This window comes from Marmota marmota, unplaced genomic scaffold, assembly GCF_001458135.2.
Source record: "Marmota marmota marmota unplaced genomic scaffold, marMar, whole genome shotgun sequence".
In the NCBI taxonomy this organism is placed as follows: domain Eukaryota; kingdom Metazoa; phylum Chordata; class Mammalia; order Rodentia; family Sciuridae; genus Marmota; species Marmota marmota.
The window spans coordinates 5,393,618-5,414,232 of record NW_025999968.1 but is presented as its reverse complement, the minus strand read 5'-3'; the positions used below and the strand labels follow the sequence as shown (position 1 = coordinate 5,414,232).

General features: G+C 40.2%; 1 protein-coding gene across 47 annotated transcripts in view; it reads right to left on the bottom strand.

Annotated features, from left to right (window-relative positions):
- The window catches only part of Zbtb20 (zinc finger and BTB domain containing 20), an 809,739-nt gene that overhangs the window by 58,293 nt on the left and 730,831 nt on the right, over nucleotides 1–20,615 (bottom strand). For 23 of the 47 annotated variants that reach the window (XM_048803868.1, XM_048803874.1, XM_048803878.1 and 20 more), the window contains 3 exons: nucleotides 14,535–14,635; nucleotides 6,245–6,408; nucleotides 5,689–5,876 (listed from right to left, as the gene is read on the bottom strand). In XM_048803868.1, coding sequence (XP_048659825.1) covers nucleotides 5,689–5,876; nucleotides 6,245–6,255 — 199 coding nt within the window. In that variant the 5' untranslated portion in view covers nucleotides 6,256–6,408; nucleotides 14,535–14,635. Of the gene's footprint in view, nucleotides 1–5,688; nucleotides 5,877–6,244; nucleotides 6,409–12,122; nucleotides 12,169–13,589; nucleotides 13,649–14,534; nucleotides 14,636–17,110; nucleotides 17,177–20,615 lie in introns of those variants that run through there. The other 24 variants (XM_048803875.1, XM_048803877.1, XM_048803876.1 and 21 more) reach the window with 7 other exon arrangements.

The following is a 20,615-nucleotide window of genomic DNA, read 5'->3' as shown; positions in this document are numbered from 1 at the left end:
CCAACTTGTCCTAAATTCCATAAATAAACTCTTTCAGAGGATGCTGTTTTTTGCCATGTCTCTATTACGGTTCTACACAGATGGACCATTTTTGTCCTTTCAAAGTCTAAGAATAACTCTTTCAGTTATCAAGACATACCAAAATCCAGTTCAGCTGCTCCTGTGGGATTCCAGTTAGTTTAGACACATCTGCTGAGATACATGCATTTGAATCCAAATGAAGCTTTTGTTTGATTATACATTTTGAACATTTATGGAGGTTTTTTGGGGCCAAAATGTTTTTCATTTTTTGGCACACCAAACAGAGATCTTCAGTTATAAACACTGCCTTCTGAGCACCTCCAACAGAAATTCAATCTTTTCATGTGAACAGGTGCCTCAGGAAGTTTTTGGAAGGTTTTACACTGAATCAGCTTTCCGATTGGAAACTTTCTGAACGCACAGTCAAATTTGCCAAAGACACCTTCAAACTTGCTTGAGCAGTTTTCACTCAGACAGACATACATTCACACATAGAGACAGCCCAAGGAAAAGCAAATCAGAGCTCTGTAAAACTGAAGTATCTTTCTTAAAGGTTAAATACCATATGTAGCCCAACTGAACAAAAAGGAATGCATGACAGAGGAGAGAATGAACAAGTAGCAAGAGGATCTTCATGAGCATGTCCCCTAAAAGCCATATCAGAGTTTAAGCTACACATTCCTTTGGTAAAATTTTTATCTCACTCAGTTTCTCAGTAGGTACTCAAGCATTTGCATGTTAAAACACTATCTCAGAGTACCTCTACTAATTCCTTTCAATTGCAAACCCATTGAAGCAGTTTTGAGACACTTCCTTCTCTAACACAAATGGGTCAACCAGATTCAAATGGAAAGGAAGAAAAAACACTATTCTGAAGTCAGGCCTTCTGTGCCAAAGTCCACATCTTACCTGATTTCCCTGCAAGTTTTCCTTTCCAGTTTGAATATAAACTGGAAAGTTGTTACAGAGTAAAATAACTTTTTAAGCAGTAAGCCTAAAAAAGTTATTAAGGAGTAAAACTGCTCCTCCACTGGGCATGCCTGGAATTCATGGGGAAATCTGCTTTCAAGTTGTTCTTATGGCCCTGGACCAGATGCTCTAAGGTGGCCAGAAACCTTTGTCTACACCCACTTAGCAGATTTCTGGCTCTTTATCAGGGACTAAGAGGTTTATTTGCAGAAATGAATCATTTCCTTCAAAATATCCCTTACCCTATTTACATGCTTGCATATTCCTTCCATTTTGTTTTCCCCCTACAGCTTTACTAAGGGAATTAATTATCTAGAAGAACAGGAACATACAGTAAGTACATCTGAGATACAGGATGAGACACAGTATGTCATCTATTAGGCCTGGCTAAGACCAGCAGCTGATGCTAAATGGGAAGGAACATGCACCAAATGTTTTTTAATCACAAAGTTAGTAATTAATTGCTCTTTAAAATACATTTTATGCTTCTTTCTGTCTGTGTACATGAAATGCACATTTATGACATGCCAAAAATTACAACATTATGGTTTAAATGTGACTGGCACGGAAGTCCGGAAATCAGAGTTAATGTTCCCACAGCAACTTTAATTCTGTCCGTGTGCACATGTAGAACTATAATAGTCTTCCGTTTCAGGATAATACATATAGATGGTTTGGGGAGAGACGCTAAAGACCCATATCTTCAACTGTAGTTACAGGAAAGAAACAAAGGATAAAAGCCCTGCTCCTTTCCACATACGTGGATAAAAACAATGTCCCCACGCCCCATGTTGTGTAATCAGGGAATGAAAGACTCTGCTGTGATGCCGGCACTCAAGGGGACAGTTTCTGTTGCTGTGGGAACCTGAACTTCGCATTTCCTGACTTGGGGGTAATTAAAATGTCAGCCTTAATGTGGCATTAATGGAGTTTGCCATAAAAATCCTCTTTGTTTTGTTCTCTAAAAAATGGCTTAAAAGTTCAAAATGAGCCAAGCGTACTAAAATTTTTAATCATGGAGAGTTGGACGGGTGAAGTGAAGGGCTGGGAGGGGGAAGGACAAAGAAGGTAGATGGGAAGAGATAGAAAAGGAAGAGTCCATAGTCTCCTCGACAGCCTTCAGCCCGGCAGAACCACACTACCTACAGAGCTAAAGTTAAACCCACCCACATAACAGTTTGGTAATGTGTAAAGGTTAAATTAAAAATAAATAAAAACTGTTAATGCGTAAGTGCATCTTGGCAAAGACACAAAAAATGAGACAGTCTGATGAGTCCAGCGCAAAACACAGGTGGGGAAGTAACTACAGATAGCAGCTTCCACAAAAGAAAGACATCAGACTAGGTGGATCTACCGCCAGAAGTAGGGAGGACCGCCAGGAGAGCAGAATCAACTTCTCCCTTCAATGTGAGCCTTATTTGGGGGAAAACAAAATGGAAGAAATATGCAAGTGAAAGTTCTGGTTGCGTCTATCACATGAATATGACTGTGATGTGCTACAGCTTGGTCGTTGTCAAGAAAGGTTTTCATATGGAGAGCTTCGTCTGCTCTACTGACTTGGTTTAGTCTTGTTTAAGCATTTATAGGGAGAGCTTGGCTCAGCTCCTACTCAGCCTGTCAAACACCTAGGATTTTTGTGCCCTTTGCATTCCCAGACTCATCTTAATGCCTTCCATTATCATCATCTGAATCTGTTTACCATTAGGTTTTAAGAAATGGCATAGAGGTGACAAGCTAGGAGGTAATGGGGGAATATTGCTGAGAGGAGATTGTGTTAGTGGGTGCACTGCAAAGCAGCACACATTTCTGGAGCAATATGAACTGCATCAGCTCACACAGAGAGCCTATCTCGACCATACTTGTTTTGAATATTGTGGGGGGAAGTTTTGCTGAATGTGAAGTGGCTCCACAGGTTAAAGAGCCAACTGAATATTTAGGGTGTCAGACTTAGCATCTTTGCTCTAAAACATGGCTTCTGTCCTTCATATGCAAAAACACTGTGGCTTACCCACCCTTACTAGTAAAGCAGACTTTTCTTTTGTGGGATGTTTCTAATCCATCCTGTTTCATAATCCAATCATCAATACAAGTAGTTGCACATATTCAAGATGCCTGTTTAGAGCTATGAATGCTATCTTTGGGCTTTGATCAGAGAATTCTGGCTGCTTACAATAGAGCAAACACATAAACACCCCTCAGTACTCAAAATGGGTTAACTGCAGGCAAGTCATTCATCTATCTGGGTGTCATTTTTCTCAGTTTTCTCATCTGTAAGTTGGGAAGAATCCTATTAAATGACAGGAAACGGGCATTAGGGTGAGACAAATAAAAAGGTGCTATAAAAATTCAGGCACTTGGGAAAGCTTGGAATACCACACACTAGTGGAATGTTTCTGAAGTTAAAGAGACTAACAAGTCAAGGGCACTATTTTTAAATGCCCCAAATCTGTTGATTCTAAATAGGAACTGAATATTTTACCTTAAAGAAATTAGGCTTTTAAATTAATCTATGGTAAGAATGACATTTGAATGTAAAAAAAAAAAAATCCTCTTGAATGCAAGAAGAGCATCCAAAAATTTTAACAGCTTAAAATAAACCTCTTTCCTGTCTTCTCTCAAGCAATCTCCAAATGGACAGATTTCTGTGAATCTTTCCTAAAAACAATTTTCTTCTAAGTGTAGGCTCAAATCAGGACAAACTACAATCCAAATATATTTGGAGAAAAGTATAATCAATTTAAACAACAGGTTGGAGCCGAGAAGACTTACACATCTTAATGGCAAAATCAGAATGACTTTCTAAACAGCTGGAGATTAGGATTCTCCGCCAATTCATTCTCCTTCCAAAGGCATTCAGACACCCTCCTGAGCTCAGATCTGCTGGCTTCCTCAGGGTCACTGAGGAGCTGCATTGTGACCCTGTACTCCCACTGCTCCTTAAACGTTGGTGTGCCATGCCAGTGCTGAGGCCTGACGGGAGGATGCTTGTGGTAAAGGACAATAAATGAAGCTCAATGCTTTTTCTATTCAGCAAACCTTTCCTTTTGCTCTAACAGAAGATTTCTGGGCTAAGGCCATTCAATGTAATCTTCCCCATAAGGTGTGGCAGAAAGCCAAGCAATGAAGGTCTGCATGCAAAAGCTCTAGGCCTTTCACCACAGGAACAGGCCACCTTCCTGGTAGGTAGGGACAGTGTGCACATGTCTGTGGGCATAGTGCCATACCATTTTCCAGTTCTTCCTGTAATTACTATTAGGCTGGAGACTACCAGGCAAGAAAGTCCGAGTCCAAAGTCCTATTATGATAGTTCACAGAACACAGTCCCTGCTTCTGACCCCTTATATTTCTCTACAGAAACTGCAACTTTGTACAAACCACAATGGGACTACAGAGATTTGGAGCTTGTTATTTCTCTTTTCATTTTCTAATGACAGCTGAAGGCAGTCACAGCCCCACTATATGTAGAACAAGCTCTCTGCACTGGAGCACCTGCCCCCCCCCCCCAGGAGGTCTTATCCCTTTATTTAGAGACAATTAAGATGAAGCAAGCAGGGAATAGAATCTCCAAGACCCACCCTCCTCTTACTTTCTTTGCAGAATTTTACATTGGTTCTATCAGAAAAATAACAATAGACGGTATAGAATCTCATTCCCGAATTAATAACATTTGTCTGTGAGAGCAGGATAGAGTCCCTTTCTTGAAATAAAACTTTCTTGGTTTTATCTTATTTATTCTGAAAAAGAACATGCCAGCTCTTTGCCTGTAGCCATCCTTTCTGGAGATCAGTTCAGAAGAGTTGCTGGGTATCTTAAAACCAAAAGGAATAATTCTTGGACCCCAAATTTACTACAATCCTTTCCATTGTCAACACACATTTCTCTAGTATCAGGTTACGTTTTAGAAAGAAAGAAAGAAAGAAAAAAAAAAAACAAAACTCCTAAACGTGATTTATCAACTTTCTTAAAATAGACTTTGAAGAAGTGACTTCCAGATTAGTGAGAAGACAGCAAAAATAAACAGCAAAGAGTGGTTTCAATAGTGACGATCTCATTAAGCTGCCCATTTCCAAATTTAGCCCTTAGGCAGTTTTTTTTAATTAAAAAATATTTTTAACCTGAATTCTTATTGGCTATGTGAAGTCTGGGTGGCTTTTGAATTCTTGGAAGCCATTCTCTTTTCTTCTGTAAATTTATGCTATCCTTTAACCACTTCAAAATAAATTAAAAACTGGAAAGACAGAAATTCAGCCAAGCTACAAGAGACTCCAATACTAATGTGAATCTGACTTGTGTTATGTAATTTCAACATGCATGTTTTCTTGTGTCTAACTGGCCTTCTGAGGTCCATGTTTTGCTGTTCCATTTAGTAATGGTGGAAGAGCCGTTATTCTGATCAAGAATACTTAGAAAGCAGCAATGCAATTCCTTTTTCTGAGTTACTGTTAGGAAGAAGAATGTGGCTAATGTAATTAATCAGTCTTTTGAGACCAAATGGCTGGTTACCTGGCTTCAAAATATATTCTAGCTTTGAAAATAGAGAGATGTTGGCTGAATCAAAATGGTGGCGCAGCACTTTTGGCTACTTCAGAAGACCAAATGCAAATAGCTTGCTCCAAATGCAAAACAGCCAAACCCAGGGGAGAAAGCACTACTCCAAGCACCGCGGAGACACCATCACCGCCTCACTGGTGTACTCACAATCAGATGACCCGGTGTGAGCGTGAGAGTGTGTCAGTGAATGTGTTGAGTGGATGAGGGTTGGGTCTGGAGACAAAACAGCTTCAAAGTTCAGGCAGGGAAGGCCCGGCTTGGCGCTGGATCCACCCGGCTGAGTAATCTCATTCTCCTCAGATGCCTTCTGGTTTTCAGCTGTCTTGGGTTTCTTCCTGAAAATAAACAAAGGGCCCTTTGAAGGAACTGACTGCATATTTGGGAAAAGGCATTTTTAGAATCTGTTAAAGATAACTTGATTTTTTTTTCTGAAGGGGGATGGGAGGGAGTCCAGTATGTCCCTTGTTTTAAAACAAGCTGATTCTTGTTTCTTTCCCTCCAGTAATGGCCTAACTGGGAACACATGAAAGCATATGGGCCAAGCAAACAGCACCACATTTGGACTCTGTTGGCTGTATAAAAAGACCCTGTCCCAGAACTTTAGACAGCTTGAGCTACGTATGGCTGACATTATCCAAGAAAGCATCCTTTCCCCCCCTTAAGAGTTTTAACATGGTCTGGAAAAATACTAGTGGAGGTTTACCGTTCTAGCATTTGTCAGGAAGCTTAGACACAGGACCCGTGGAATAATGGGAGGAGCACTGGACTGGGAGTCAGGAGACTTGAGCTATGGTACTAGCTGTGCCTCTAACTTGCTGTGTGGCCTTGGGCACCTCACTTCACCTCTCTGGGCTTCAGTTTCCTCATCTGTAAAATAAAGGGCTTGGATTAGAAGGCCTTAAAGGTCCCTTCCAGCTTTAAATTTCTATTCAGGAACCCATTATGGAACATTCGACTTTCTTAATGTTTAATTAGAATTCATTTTAAGTCAATACATAATTTCAAGTCACAATCTGAACTCAGCAGTCTGTACAGATGAGAGGGGTAGTGATGAAGATTGTTGTTAAAACAGAAAGTGAAAAGTGACCAGAAGAGCTTAGGTTCCAGTAGGTGGAGAGGGAAGGTGTCACATAGAAACTCTTGGCCCTGATTTTTTACTCATCCTATGCTTCAGATTCTCAATGTTTTTTTGATTTAATGTATGCTCCTGGAGTTCAGGAGTTTAACTGTGTGTTTGCTGTGGGACGAAGAGATAGGTGAAGGGAATCAAAAGAGACCATAACTAATTGTTATTTGGGGTCAGGAGTAGAAAGTCAAATGACTCTTCTATCACTTAGCTCAGGACTCCTCTCCCCAGGACAATACAATTGATGTTAAATTAATAAATTAGTTTGTAATACATGTACACTAGACTGAGATTACTAGTCCCTGACAGGTCCCCAGTTTCTTAGATTTTGTGTCTTTTCCTGTCACTGTGCGGACAGTAACCAGATAAAGGTTATTTTTGTTTTTCTTTTTGCAGTGTTGGGGACTGAACCAGAGCCTTCCACATGTGAGTCAAATGCTCTACTACTGAGCTATATACCCCAAGCCCTAGAACGCCTTTTCTTTTCTTTCTTTCTTTTTTAAAAAGAAGATTATATGTGGTACGTAATTTGTTGTAAGTAGATTTGTTTCCATGCTTCTCTTGTTTCTGTGGGCATGGCTTTGGACTTGGTATACAGACTATTTCATATTGAAATTTGTTGTACTGGGTAGTTAAATCTGCCCTCGCAGAATATGGTGTTATGATTAGTATGCTGTGTTTTTAGTCCAACAGGTTGTGAAATCAAATCTGTTTCTTCAGAGGGCAGAAGGCAGAAATAGCATGGTAAAGATGAGAATAGAGGGGGAAGCTTTTTCAGTAAGGAGAAAGTCAATATAAGACAAACTGTAAAATTACAAATCTCACCCATTGTTTGCTGAGTGGGTACTATGGGACTAACCCCCAAATCTTGTGTGTACCCAAGGAATTGGCAGTCTGGTTTTCAGTGGAAGAAAGTATCCAAGATCAAAGTCTCCAAAGTCCAATTCCTCTTTTCCATGAAAACGAATGCTTCCTCTAGCATTATTATCTCTTTGCCTCACTGTGGTCTGTTTGTCAGGTTGGAAAACTCAGGCTCATTATATACCTTTATCAGCCTTAAAGCCATCATCACCACCGAATTCTGACAATCGGTTTCCTTCATAGTTTTCACATCTGTGATTCTTTTCCAATTCCATTGCAACTGCCTTATCACTTTTTTGTTGTTTTTGTGTTTTGGTATCAGGGATAGAACCCAAGGGCACCTTACCACTGAGCCACATTCTCAGCCTTGTTTTTATTTTTTATTTTGAGATGGAATCTTAGTAAGTTGCTTAGGGCCTCAATAATATTGCTGAGACTAGCCTTGAACTTGCAATCCTCCTGTCTCAGCCTCCCGAATTACTGTGACTACAGTTGTGCACCCCCATGCCCAGCTTGTCTTACCACTTTTTAAAATCTGTGTGATTGTTTACCAGCTGGCTTCCTATCCTCTGATTCCTCTAGTCCTGTTCTTTGCATTCACTAAAGCTGAGATGACTGTGTTAGCTGGACACTTGAGGTCAGTTCCTTAGCTGCTCCTACTTATCTCACACATCCTGTATGTGGGCCACACTGGACTTTCCAAAGTCCTTACCATTCCCAGAAAGTCATGGAATCTGTATTCTTGGCTTTACATCCTTACTCAAGTAATTTTTATTGCTCTGATTACCCCTTATTCATCTCTGCCTATTGAAATCAAACTTATTCTTTACACTTATGCTTTCCATCTTGGATATTGTCTTGATTCCTCTTCACAAGACAGGAACTTCTCTCCATTTCTTTCTCTAAAATCTTCAGTTTTTACTAATCTTATTTTACTCACCCAATTTTATTTCAAGAATGGCTATTTATGTGCTTATTCCTTCTATGAGACAGTAACTTCTCTGAGGGTAAGGAAATATTTGTTATTTTTATATTCCCTGTGTTCATCTACTTTTCGCTTCTTCTTTCCCTCACATATTCATTTTACAAATATTTACTATGTGCTTATGATGTGCCAGCACGGGTTAGGGAAGTGAGCCTGGCTCCTGTCCTCCCAGAGTTTACTGTCTAGTCTATTCTGTTAAGCAGATTAGCTTATATAAAGCTGTCACTCAAGAATTGTTTGTTGATGGAAAGAAATGAAGCTGAAATCAAAGTGTATTTGAGAACAGTCACAGTCTGAATCACAATTAAGTTTCTACCTCTTTATGCAGCAGTGAAATCTACCTTGATGGGCTGCTTTTCCTTTGAATCCATGAAGGGCATTTAATAAGAAGGGGACCATTTTGCTTAGTAGAACAAGGCTGGTCCTCATGTTTCTTTTAAATATAGCGAAGAAACACCAATGACAAATATCACCTAGCAGAAAAAGTTTATCTCTGATGCTTACTGATAAGGCATTCACTAGTTTAATATGAGTGGTTCAGAAAATTAAGGACACCCTCTTTCAAACATGAGTACATGCCCAAACCACCAACATTATCCTTTATTTTTTGCATTGTAGAAACTGTATTGTTCTTCATGTCAAAATCCTTTGCTTCCTGTCCTAGATTTGATTCTGCTTCCTACCTGACACCCTGCACCACACCCTGTTTGTCATCTCAGGGGTCACCTCTGGAGACCATTCTTGGCACAAAGACATTGGAGCCACCCCTAGAAACAGTAACTGCAGAAAACCAACCTTTTTGGCTCACTCCCTCATTTGCCTAATGTCACATTTCTTATCCTTTTACACCAGCCTGCTTTCCAACTGCACAAATAACAGTCCTTAACTTCCCATCCCATTCTCTCTCAAGAGTTCGTTTGGATTCCTTTTTTTGGAGTTGAGAAACAGTAAAATGCAGCACCAGTTTATGTCTGACACACAGATGATGTTATTTGGCCCATTTTTTGCAGTTCATAGTTTTTTTTTTTTAAAGGAGGAAAGAGCAAGTTTTGTTGTAATTAATTGAAAATACCTTGTTTGGTTTTGGTAAAAGAATTCTATAAACATGGCCCATCTGAGGCCAGACTCCACAAGCCTCTGCTGCTGTGCACTATTCCCTGGCGCCTGCAGAGGGCAGCAGCGCACTGGCCCACTCCAGGCAGCACTTGAGAGGGGCGAACTCCCTACCAGAACCTTCCTCCTGGTCACCATGCCAAAGGTTGGTTTGCCAAGCTCTGGCCTCTCAGGCTCTTTCTTTCTTTTCAGTTTTCATTCTCTATTTCTCTCTCTCTCTCTCTCTCTTTCTCTCTCCCTTTCTCTTTTAAAATTATACACTCTGATGAAGTCGCCCTTCAACCGGAAAATGAAAGCTCCAATGAAAAAGTTAGAGAAGCCAACAACAACAAAGAAAGAAACCAGGGAAAAGGGGAAAGGGGACTGGCGAGGGGGAAGGACTTAAGGAGAAGAAAAGGGCAGATGTTTCGTAAATATATGCAAAGCAAAACTGGGTGTACCCTGAACACTTCCACAGAGGAACAGACCAATCATTGTGCACTTCCTCCCGCCACACTGATGGAGCTCTGCATTCAAAAAAGAAAAAAAAAGTGTGGCCACAGGCACCGCCTTTCAACGGTCAGTTCTGACATTCTGACTGAACATCTCCCAATTGTCCACAGAGAACAAAAACATTTTCATCTCCCCACTGCGAACATTTCTGTTATTAAAAAAAAAAAAAAAAAAAAAAGGGCTTGCTTCAAGAACTGGGAAGGCACTTTAAGGTGACTGGCGGCTGAGTTAGCCAGAAGAAACTTCTGGTTTTTAACTCTCCTTGTGCTGGCCCCAGCAACAAGTTTTGGGCTGAAACATAGCAGTGAGTAAGGCTGTGGAGGATGTTGGCTCTTTCCTAACGAGACATATTGTATGTGGAAAGAAATATGCATTAAAACATATGGATGAGATGGTAGGTATTAAGCATGTTATATGCATGGAAATTAACCAGATCGGTGGCATTTGATGTATATATTTCACACTCCTTTGCACATATTGCACACATACAGTGATGGCAATGCTTTCTGCAACATATGGAAAAATAAATATTTTATCTGTGTGAGCTCTTATCAGTCTCCAGGGTCTGTTGAAAGGAGAGTGCTCTCTTCTATCTCCCTCTCCCAATTTTCTCCCTTCACTGACTGGGCTCCCACCCTCTCCTGCACATTAACATGCTTTCCACTTATCAGCCCGGTTGGATAGGAAAGAATTAGTCAGAACCTCCTTTTGATAAATAATTACTCAGTCATTGGATCAGGATAATTTTGAACAGTGACGCTTCCCCCACCCTTTTGGAGTGGGAACCATTTTCCTACAATACTCCATGGTAGTATGAGAAGCTTAGTTGAGCATCTGGACATGGAAAAAGGGGAGGTGGTGACAAAGCATCCCAGCCAGAGAAGGGGGGGTGCGTTACAGAACTGAGCTCTACTACCTAATAGCTGTGTGTCTTAGGCAGTTTGCTCTGTATCTCTGAGCCCCATTTTCCTCATCTGTGAAATGGGAACAATAATACTTCCTTCCTTCTGTCATGAGGAATAAATGAGATCAGCTCTGTAAAGTGATCAGCATAGTGTAGACACTGAGGAAGTACTCAATAATGGTATCTTCTTTCAGAGTACTACTTTTCTGTTTTCAGCATATTAGCTATATAATAGGAAATTTTCTTTATCTTAGTAATCTTTTTAATATTTAGAATTGGGGTGGAGACAAGTGGGTTGTTATTGTAGCAAAGGCAGAAAGAATGTGAGGATAAGTGATCTCATCTTCCACACTTTGATCTCTCTGCAGCTCCCTCCCGATGCCCTGCTGTTCACATGTTTGTCATTGCTGTGGCTGTCCCAAGAGCTCCTTGAAGTTGAGGGTCAAGCAAGCTATACTTGGCCTACAGAAGCTCATCAAGCCTAAACACTGCAATCCATTCATCGAAACCAACCTGCGGCCTCTTGTCTCTCGTGTTTTCTTACAATTTATCCTTTCACTCCTTGGCCCAGTGTTCTCATATCAGTTTAAAATGTTTTCATGATTAAAGCTTTTTTTTTTTTTTTTTAGTCTTGGCAAGGCTGGTTTATAGTGTTTTTCAGTGCATTCTCCCTCACTGTATCAGTCAGAATTAGATGGCACATGCAAAAGTTTTAACCTAAGAGAGTTTAACAAAAGGATTTATACAGTGGTGGAGATGAGGTCAAGGGACCTTCAAGTACCACGGACTGGCAACCATGAAGAGTTGTGAATTTAAATAATTTCAGCTCTAGGAGTGAGGGAAAAGATAGGGTTTTCTACGACTAGTCAGAATTGTAGTTGGGAAGGAGGGTGGAATCAATAAACACTTGACCTTTCTCCTTCTATGCTCACATCTTTTGCTGCTGTCTCTTTTTTTGCCAAATTCAAAGTGAAGACAAAAGACCAGAGAGGCTGGCTGAGTTGGTCCAGAGAAGTTTCCTGGGCCATGTGTCAGGGAGAGAATCATTCTGGGGTTGGGGTGGGGTGGGGTGGGGGAGTAGGCAAAACTCATTAACGTACTTATTCTTTCCCTTTTCCATTTCTTTCACTCTTTACTCTCAACTTTCTGGAAGGAAAGAGCAAAATAAAAATAAAATTAGTTATCTCTTAGCTTCCATGAGTAATATTGTCTATTTGCCATTTATAAATCAAGAAAATTGAATGTAAGCTTATGAGAATGGGAATTTTTATTTTGCTTGCTACCATATTCCTCATCCTAGAACAGTGCCTAGCACATAGTAAATGCTCAGTAAGTTTTAGTCATTGAGTGACTATACTCTCCTCTGCTGTGCCTGACACTATATAATTATTTCATTTAATAATCACAACAGTCTGGGTAAGTAGGTAGAACCCCTGAGCAGGCAGTGAGATAAAATCAAACACTTGCTCTTACCCCTACCCTCAGGCCTTGAAACAGGCCTGGAACATTGTCAACCCACAGGAAGGGACATACTCTTGCAAACAGTTCACATTTTTATACTTTCCCCACCTTATTGATTTGCCTTGTATAGCAAGTCCCTATACATTTCATTAAGTTTTCTCTCTTATGTGTAAGGAAGCTTGGTTTCTGAATAACAGAGACAATCTGTCCATTTTCTATACCCACGAGAAGCCAAGGCAGGCACTGGAATTGCACAGGTGAAATACTTCCTAGGCAGAAGCTGATGCTCACTTGAGGGCTTCCCTGAAGATTTCCAAGATCCTGATTCCTATGTCAGGATCTTGGTTGCTCTGCAGCACCAGAAGGAAGGAGTGTTAAGGACTCTTGCCTCCCAAAGGACACAAAAGGACTGAAACCAGTTTGCTTCCTGGTATGGCTATCCTAATGTACCAGTATTGTTACTGTGGAACAAAGAAAAGCACAAGAAACTATTCAGATGTGAAAATTTCTAAGGTACTTCTCACACTTGAACTTCAGGATGAATGATGGTAACATACAAGTAAATTCCTTGTGATGTATGGACTAAAGAAACTAGGTTTTTTTTGTTTTTTTTTTTTTGTACTGGGGATTGAACTCAGGGGCAGTCAACCACTGAGCCACATCCCCAGCCCTATTTTGTATTTTATTTAGACAGGTTCTCACTGAGTTGCTTAGTGCCTTGCTAAATTGCTGAGGCCTGCTTTGAACTCATGATCCTCCTGCTTCAGCCTCCGGAGCCATTGGGATTACAGGCATGCACTACCATGCCCAGGTGGAGAAACTAGTTTTGATCTTCTCTCATGTCTTTAGTTCCCAGTCCTTTGGATCCTGTTTATATCGCATAATACCCTGACAGTTACATCCCATCATGGCTTGGCAGGCCTGTCTATCACCTATACATCAGTTATCATCAATTACCCCCAGGAGACTGGAAGCATTAGGGATACAAAGCAACACAAAATTAAAAAACAAAAACAAACAAACAAACAACTTTGGCTTCATCCCTTTGGGTTCCATTTATGCCAGAATAGCTAAAAACATAAAAGATATGAATGTGAAAATCCTACCTGAAGCCTAAGAGGGATGTTAGTCTCCCAGGTTTAGCGTTTTCCAGTAACAGAGAAGTCTGTAAAACACCATCCCATTACCTGCCTCACATCATATAGGAAAATTTGTAAATACAATAACTAGAACAAGTTTTCATTTTTAAATGTATAATTAATTTGTTTTGCATGCATAACTAAATTCACATTTCTGGCTTAATACTTAGTGGAAAAAAACACATATTCACCTGTTAGTTTTAGCAACGATTAATTGGCTATCAATCTTTGTCATTATTTTCCTATAAGTATTATATCTCCTACCTCAACTTATGTCTGCAACTTTTCTTTCAAGGGCTATATTTCTCCTACATAAATACAAGACATGGAAGGAACAAAACCAACTACACAGAGCCATGCACCCAGAAGGCTTGGAGATGTAGTAGAAGGAACCCAGAGCCCAGAGGGGAGGGCCTTAGCTCCCTATACTATCAGAGAGGCAACAGCATGAGATGCAGCTTAGACAACAGGTAGACATGGCAAGCAAAGCTGGCTCACAGATTTGGCCAGGGTGACATGAAATGACAAGCTTCCATGAGATTCAAGATTGGCACAGAAGGGTGATGAGAAGCAACAGTTTGGGAAGAACTTCCACCACTTTGGAAAACAGTGACCAAGGTGACCAAGCAGAACAGCATCAGTCCTTGCAAGGTGTGCTCAGATCTGGCTCTACACAGCCACCAGGCAAGGAAGGAAGGACGCTGCCCAGAGCATGCACTACAGGCTGGAAGCCGAGAACCACTGCAGGCACCTCAGGACTAAGGCTGATTGCTTTGTGACATCCAAGAGATGAAGCCATCTATAATTTCACCTGCTTTTACAAGTGTGTGTGTGTGTATGTGTGTGTGAGCATGTGTTTAAATTAAGCAAAGTAAACTAAGGAGGCTTTTATTGGAGGCATAATATACTCACAGTAGTTTCCAAATCAATGGTGTCACTCTTCAGGTAAATCACTCCAAGGCTTGGGCCTAGTGCTGATGTTCATTGGGGCAGGGAACAGAGAGCGGCTGCATCTAGCACAAACAACAAACAAACAAACAAGTTTGTTAAATGAGCATGATGGTGATGTGGTCATTTACTTTGATGGAGTCAGAACTGTGGGACAGGGCTGAGAGGCTAGTTCTGCATCTCTGCACCAGACAGTGCCAGGTCTGGGGATGGAGAACAGAGATGATGTCATATGGGACTCTGTATTCAGTGTTCTTTCCTGACTGCCCAAGCACTCTGAGACACCACAGCACCTGTCTGTGGCTCTGACCTGGAGTGGATGAAGTGGGGACAGTCTGCAACCTGGCCAAAGTTTATTCTCCTGATGCTGTCCCTGATTTACAATGGTTATTTGTTCATTTTTAATTGAAAAAAATATACATATTTATGGCATATAGCTTAATCTTTTGATATATGTCTACACTGTACAATGGCTAAATCAAGCCAGTTAACATACACATTACCTCACATATATAACATTTTTATCATGAGACTACTTAAAATCTACTCTTCCAGCAATTTTGAAGTATACCATATTTTATTATTAATTATAGTCCACATGCTAAACAATAGATCTCTGAACTTATTCCTCCTGAAATTTTGTTGCCTTTTACCAATATCTGCCCAGCCTCTGTTAACCACCATTTTACTCTCTGCTTCAGTGAGTTCAATTGTTTTGGAGTGAATCATGTGGTATCTGCCTTTTTTTTCTTGGTTTATTTCACTTAACATGATGTTCCTTGGGTTCATCCAAGCTGTGGTGAAAAACAGCATTTCCTCCTTTTTAAAATTAAGCTAAATAATATTCCACTGTGTATGTACATCACATGCCTAATATTTTTTACTCCCTCCCTCTCCATTGCTTAGTCATTATTCTACGCTCTGACCTGGTCATGTTCTGAGTTCTTGCCTTCCCTTTGTTCTCCCTTGCAAAGTTTTTATTTCCTTTCCTATCTTCTGGTTCTAAGGAGTTTAGCCTGAGAGGCTACTAAGTGACTATTGTCTGCCTCAGGTCCCTGATCTTTTCGTAGGCCTGTCATTTTGGCCACATTGGGCTTCAGTGACCTTTGTGTTCCTGAAACTCTCTTCCTTATACAATGGGTGGGACACCTTATTATTTTGATTTTCCTCCTACAATTCAGGTTGTTCTGCCTCCAACACTGATTTGTTTTCCTTCTCCTATTCCCTTAATATCAACATTCCTTAAGATTCTTCATTCAGGCTTTGTTTGGTCCTGTCCTCCAGGATCTCAACAAGTGCTTCTCCATAGAGAGTGTCCACATTGCTATTTCTAGTTCTTGCTTGTCTGAAGAGTTTCAGACCCACATTTTACATAAGAGCTGGTTACTGGTACATTCATTTTTTTTGTTCATTCTGTGTTCATACAGCGTATATTAGACACCTGCAAAAGCTGAATAACTTCTAGTCTCTAATTTTGAGAAGCTTACATCACCATCAAATATTATATAGGTTCTTCCAATACAAGTCAAAAAAGTTTAGGACAGAATTCATTGCCTTTCTCTCAAAATTTGTTCTTTTGCTAGTCTTCTCATGTCGTGTCATTGGTCCCATTTTATCCATTTTCTTGGGACTACAATGGAGGCATCATTTTTAATTCCTCCTCCTCCTTCTCTCCCTCCCCGCCCCTCTCTCTCAATACACACACACACACACACACACACACACAAAATCAGTTGCCAAATCCTGTGACATTTTATTCTAGTCATTTCTTCAATACTTGTTTTCTATACCTAATACATATGTATCCCTTTGCTACCCACTACCATGACTTCAGTGAATTGCTCTTAACTGCCTTCATTTTTCCAATTTCTCTTTACCTTTATCCCATCTTCACACTAGCATTACATTAATTTTCTAAAATACCAGTCTAAACACATTCTTCCTTTGCTCAAAATCCTCTTTGCTTGGCATTCAAGGCTGCTGTATGTATTCCCAACCTAATTTTCCATTCTTATCTATGCAGTCCAATGATGGCCCACTCTTTTCCACCATGTTTGTGGCAACTTCTTTCATTTTCTAATGTCTATGAACATCTTCTTTATGGGCCATTTAAATGCCAATGCCTTTAGGAAGCACTTCTCAAAGGGAAGTGCCCTTTTGAACACTTGCATGTACCACTCCCTTTGCACATTCTATAAACTCTAATAATTATTTGTGTAATTTGAGTTCCCTTGAAAGCAGAGATAGTTTTTACTGTTTTCTGTTGGGGCTCAGTAAACTATATCCCAAAGTGAAGGCCTCCAAAGCAGCTGATGAAGCACAGTTTCCCTTTGAACCCCTCCTTTCTACCTGTCTCCTGCTCCTCTTTCTCCCCTGAGGCAAGCCACAAGAACTAGAGTTTCTCTTCTGCGAGGTAGATCATGGAAACCAGAATCCATTTTCCAAAAAAGCAAGCTATAAAGCCTAAAATTATTACCCTAAATTCCCCTGCCTTTGTGTCTTTGTCTTGGAGCTGGCCATAGAGAAATTTTCTGACCTACCTTGTCTGAGAGTAGATCATAAACCCCGAACTCAAGAGGGGTCCTGTCCATGCAGAGGAAGGACTGCTGCAAAGAAAGGCCAACAAGAATCTGAACAGACAGGCCTTGCTGGGTTTCTGCTCTCAATCTACTACCATTAGGTCATACCCCTTTGTCCAATCATATTCCTACACAGCTGTCTGTGCTTCCTTGAACCTAAGCATGAAAATGGACACCTTACCATGAGTCTTCACATCTTTAATCTGAAGGCTCCATGTCATGTTAAGACTATGATAAATTTCTTATGCTTTTTTCTTCTTAACCTGTCTTTTGCTATAGAGGTGTTGGCTATGTTGCTTTATGATGATTGGGATAGGAATCACTTTTCCCTGCTTCTATCATAGTACTCTGTAGTGTGCACGAGTTTGTGCCTAGCTGATGTCTGCTGAATTAGAAAGCAATAAAGAATCTTGCTTAGAGTCATGGAACCTAAGGATAAAATGGAGACACCTTAAAGCTCATCTACAACACCATCTTAATTTTGCAGATGAAGAGATTAAGGAAACAGGCTTGCTTAAGGCCATATTTTTAGTGGCTGAGCAAGGAAAACTAAAATAAAAGACAACATGTCCTAACTATCTATCAGTGTTTACTTGGCACCAACAGGTGGAGCAGACCATCAATAATGACAGGACCAGAGAGAGTGAGAGGTTTGGGTAAGTAACCTGCAACAATATATTAGCTACCAAGAAATAATTTTTTTTCATTTATTTGCTTTGATAAACGGAATAGACATCTTTTTTTTAAAGAGAGAGAGAGAAGAGAAGAGAGAGAGAGGGAGAATTTTTTAATATTTATTTTTCAGTTTTTGGTGGACACAACATCTTTATTTTATTTTTATGTGGTGCTGAGGATCGAACCCAGTGCCCCACGCATGCCAGGCGAGCGCGTTACCGCTTGAGCCACATCCCCATCCCAATAGACATCTTTTTATAGTTAAATAATGTCTTAAAAATGAGGGTGGGTTTAAAAAAACAAGGAAGCAAATTTTTCTAACATTAGCAGCAGAAATAATTATGACAATATTGTAAATACCACTGGAGTGATAAACTCAGGCTGAACATCAGAATGAAATTTCTCATGCTTTGGAAAAGCTATGGATTCAACTGCAGCTCTCAGAGAGAACAGGCTGCAATAATTCTATGGATAAAGTTGTTAGTTACTTAAAAACATAGAGGACTGGCAATCTTGCTATTTGTCACATTAATTAACACTTCGTTTCCCACCTAATTCTGCTCAATAATCATGCTTTAGGTTTATTTGGATTTTTGCTTTTTATTTCCTTATTATACTAATTTCTGTAGAAATGTGCAGATGACTGCCCTCAGTCTATTCTCATTTTCTTGTCTTATTCTCTTCTTGCGATGGAAGAAACATTAATTGTTTAACCTCCTTTCTATCCTTTCTTCAAACAGAATCATTTTCTCTCACTTAAAGATGAAAAGCCCAACAGAACATGCCATGGGATAACAGTGTTCACCTGAGTGAGGAAAACTGACTCTTCCAGGGATCTCAGTCATTTTTACTTCCCAGAAAAGCTCCCCCTCCCCCTTAAATGCTAGCCTACAGTACAGACTTCATCTGCCTCTCCCAGGTGAGCACTTGACTTGCTGTGCTCCTGGGGAAAACCCTGGTGGTATTAATCAAACTCTTTTTGGCCTGTGTGGTGGAGCCATGCTATGCATTGAGACATCCATTAAAGAGCAGCACCCCAGCAGCCACATAAACAGCAAACTGGGCTTCAGAGATCGTCATTGTTCTTTCTAACTCATCATGTAGCTGGAGATTATCAACATTTCGTCAGAACTTCCTTCTCTTCCCCCCACCCACCCCGTAAGTCCACTAAAATGATAAAGGGAATCACTGATCAATATGTCTAATACAGTATAATGAAATGTTTTCTAGCAACATACTAATCCTGTATGTAATTAGACAAGCGGACATTTTAAATATACCTAACATTTTATTTAACTTGTGCATTTTATAATTAGAGCCATACTCTTCCTGTCCTTTTAATCAAACACTTCTTTCTTGCCCCCCAGCCTGCTGCTATGATCTTACTTCCATTTTTGGCTAATTGTCACCTATCCTCACTTCTTATTTCTCCTCTTGCCTTAGTACCCACCTGAGGGTCTGTTAATCAGCGCTACTGTATTACTGCATGGTGTGGCATGTTTTATTGCTTAAAGGGTGGTTAGACTCTACAAAAGACCCAGTGGAAATGACTTCATGGGGTTTCATATTTATTTCCTTTTAATGACTTTCATATCCAATGTAGTCAGTTTTTAAGTCAAAAGATAATTTTGAGGGGCTGCTGGTGCCACAAATCCTCCCTGGAATCTGGAAATCCACATGTCCTCTCTGCCTCTTACATCATCACTGTAATAAAGAATCTGCTCTTGGAACCCAGCTGGCAAGTTGCTCGATGGTGTCAGAGACAGAACAGACAGAGGGTCACTTCTCTTCAGCCTGTTTCATTGTTGATGTCTCTGTAGATCTGTCCCGGAAGCCCTTAGAGAGCAGAGCTGTTGTGTAACACACCACCACATATCACTGTAAGGAACTTTCTGCAGAGGTCTTATTTCAGCATGGCCTTTCCCATTCCTTAGAAATTACACCAAATCATTCTACAATTAGAGGTTGCTTTCATGATTAAAGGCACACACACACACGCAAAAATAAAATAACAGTGACAATAATAGCTAACACTTATTTTTGCCTTAATTTTATCAGGGACCGCACTAGGTATCTTTATATATAAATATATTCTCATTTAATCCTCATAGCTATGCATATGTATTAATATTATGCCTATTGTATAGATAAAGAAGAGACTCTGAGCTCATATACCTTAATATTAGTAAGCAAGAGGATGGTGAGGCCAGATTCTAAACCCAGATCTTTCTGACTCTAAACCAATGCTCTTTTTACTATATAGTAATAGTTTCAACATGGCGTGGGCACATTGCTAGTTCCCCCTGTGATCTCAGCACAAGGAAGATGCTTAGTTATTTCCATGATAGTTCAGAGCCACCGGGAGGATTTGGAAGCATACAGTTCAGGTGAAGGAACAGTTTCAGAAACTATAAATAAGTGTATTTCCTTCCTACTTCCTTTCGAAATGAAGACAAGAATGTCTTCTATCAATCTTAAATTCTAATAGGCAAATGAATCACTCAGGATTTCTGATTCAGCATGTCTGGGGTGGAGTCTGCAATTCTGCATTTATAACAGGCTCCCAGGTAATGCTAATGCTACTGGTCTGGGTACCACAGGTCTTAGGTCTGACACTCTCCTTCCTGTTGGGGGTTGTTTTTGAAGGAGGCGAAGCCAAATAACTTGGATAAAAGCTGACTGACATGACTGGCTTCTGATTCTGGGCCAGTTTGTCAGGTCATGAGACATTAAATAGAATTCAAGGAGTTTCTGGTTTTGAGCACATTGTGTCGGGGGGGGGGGGGGGTCT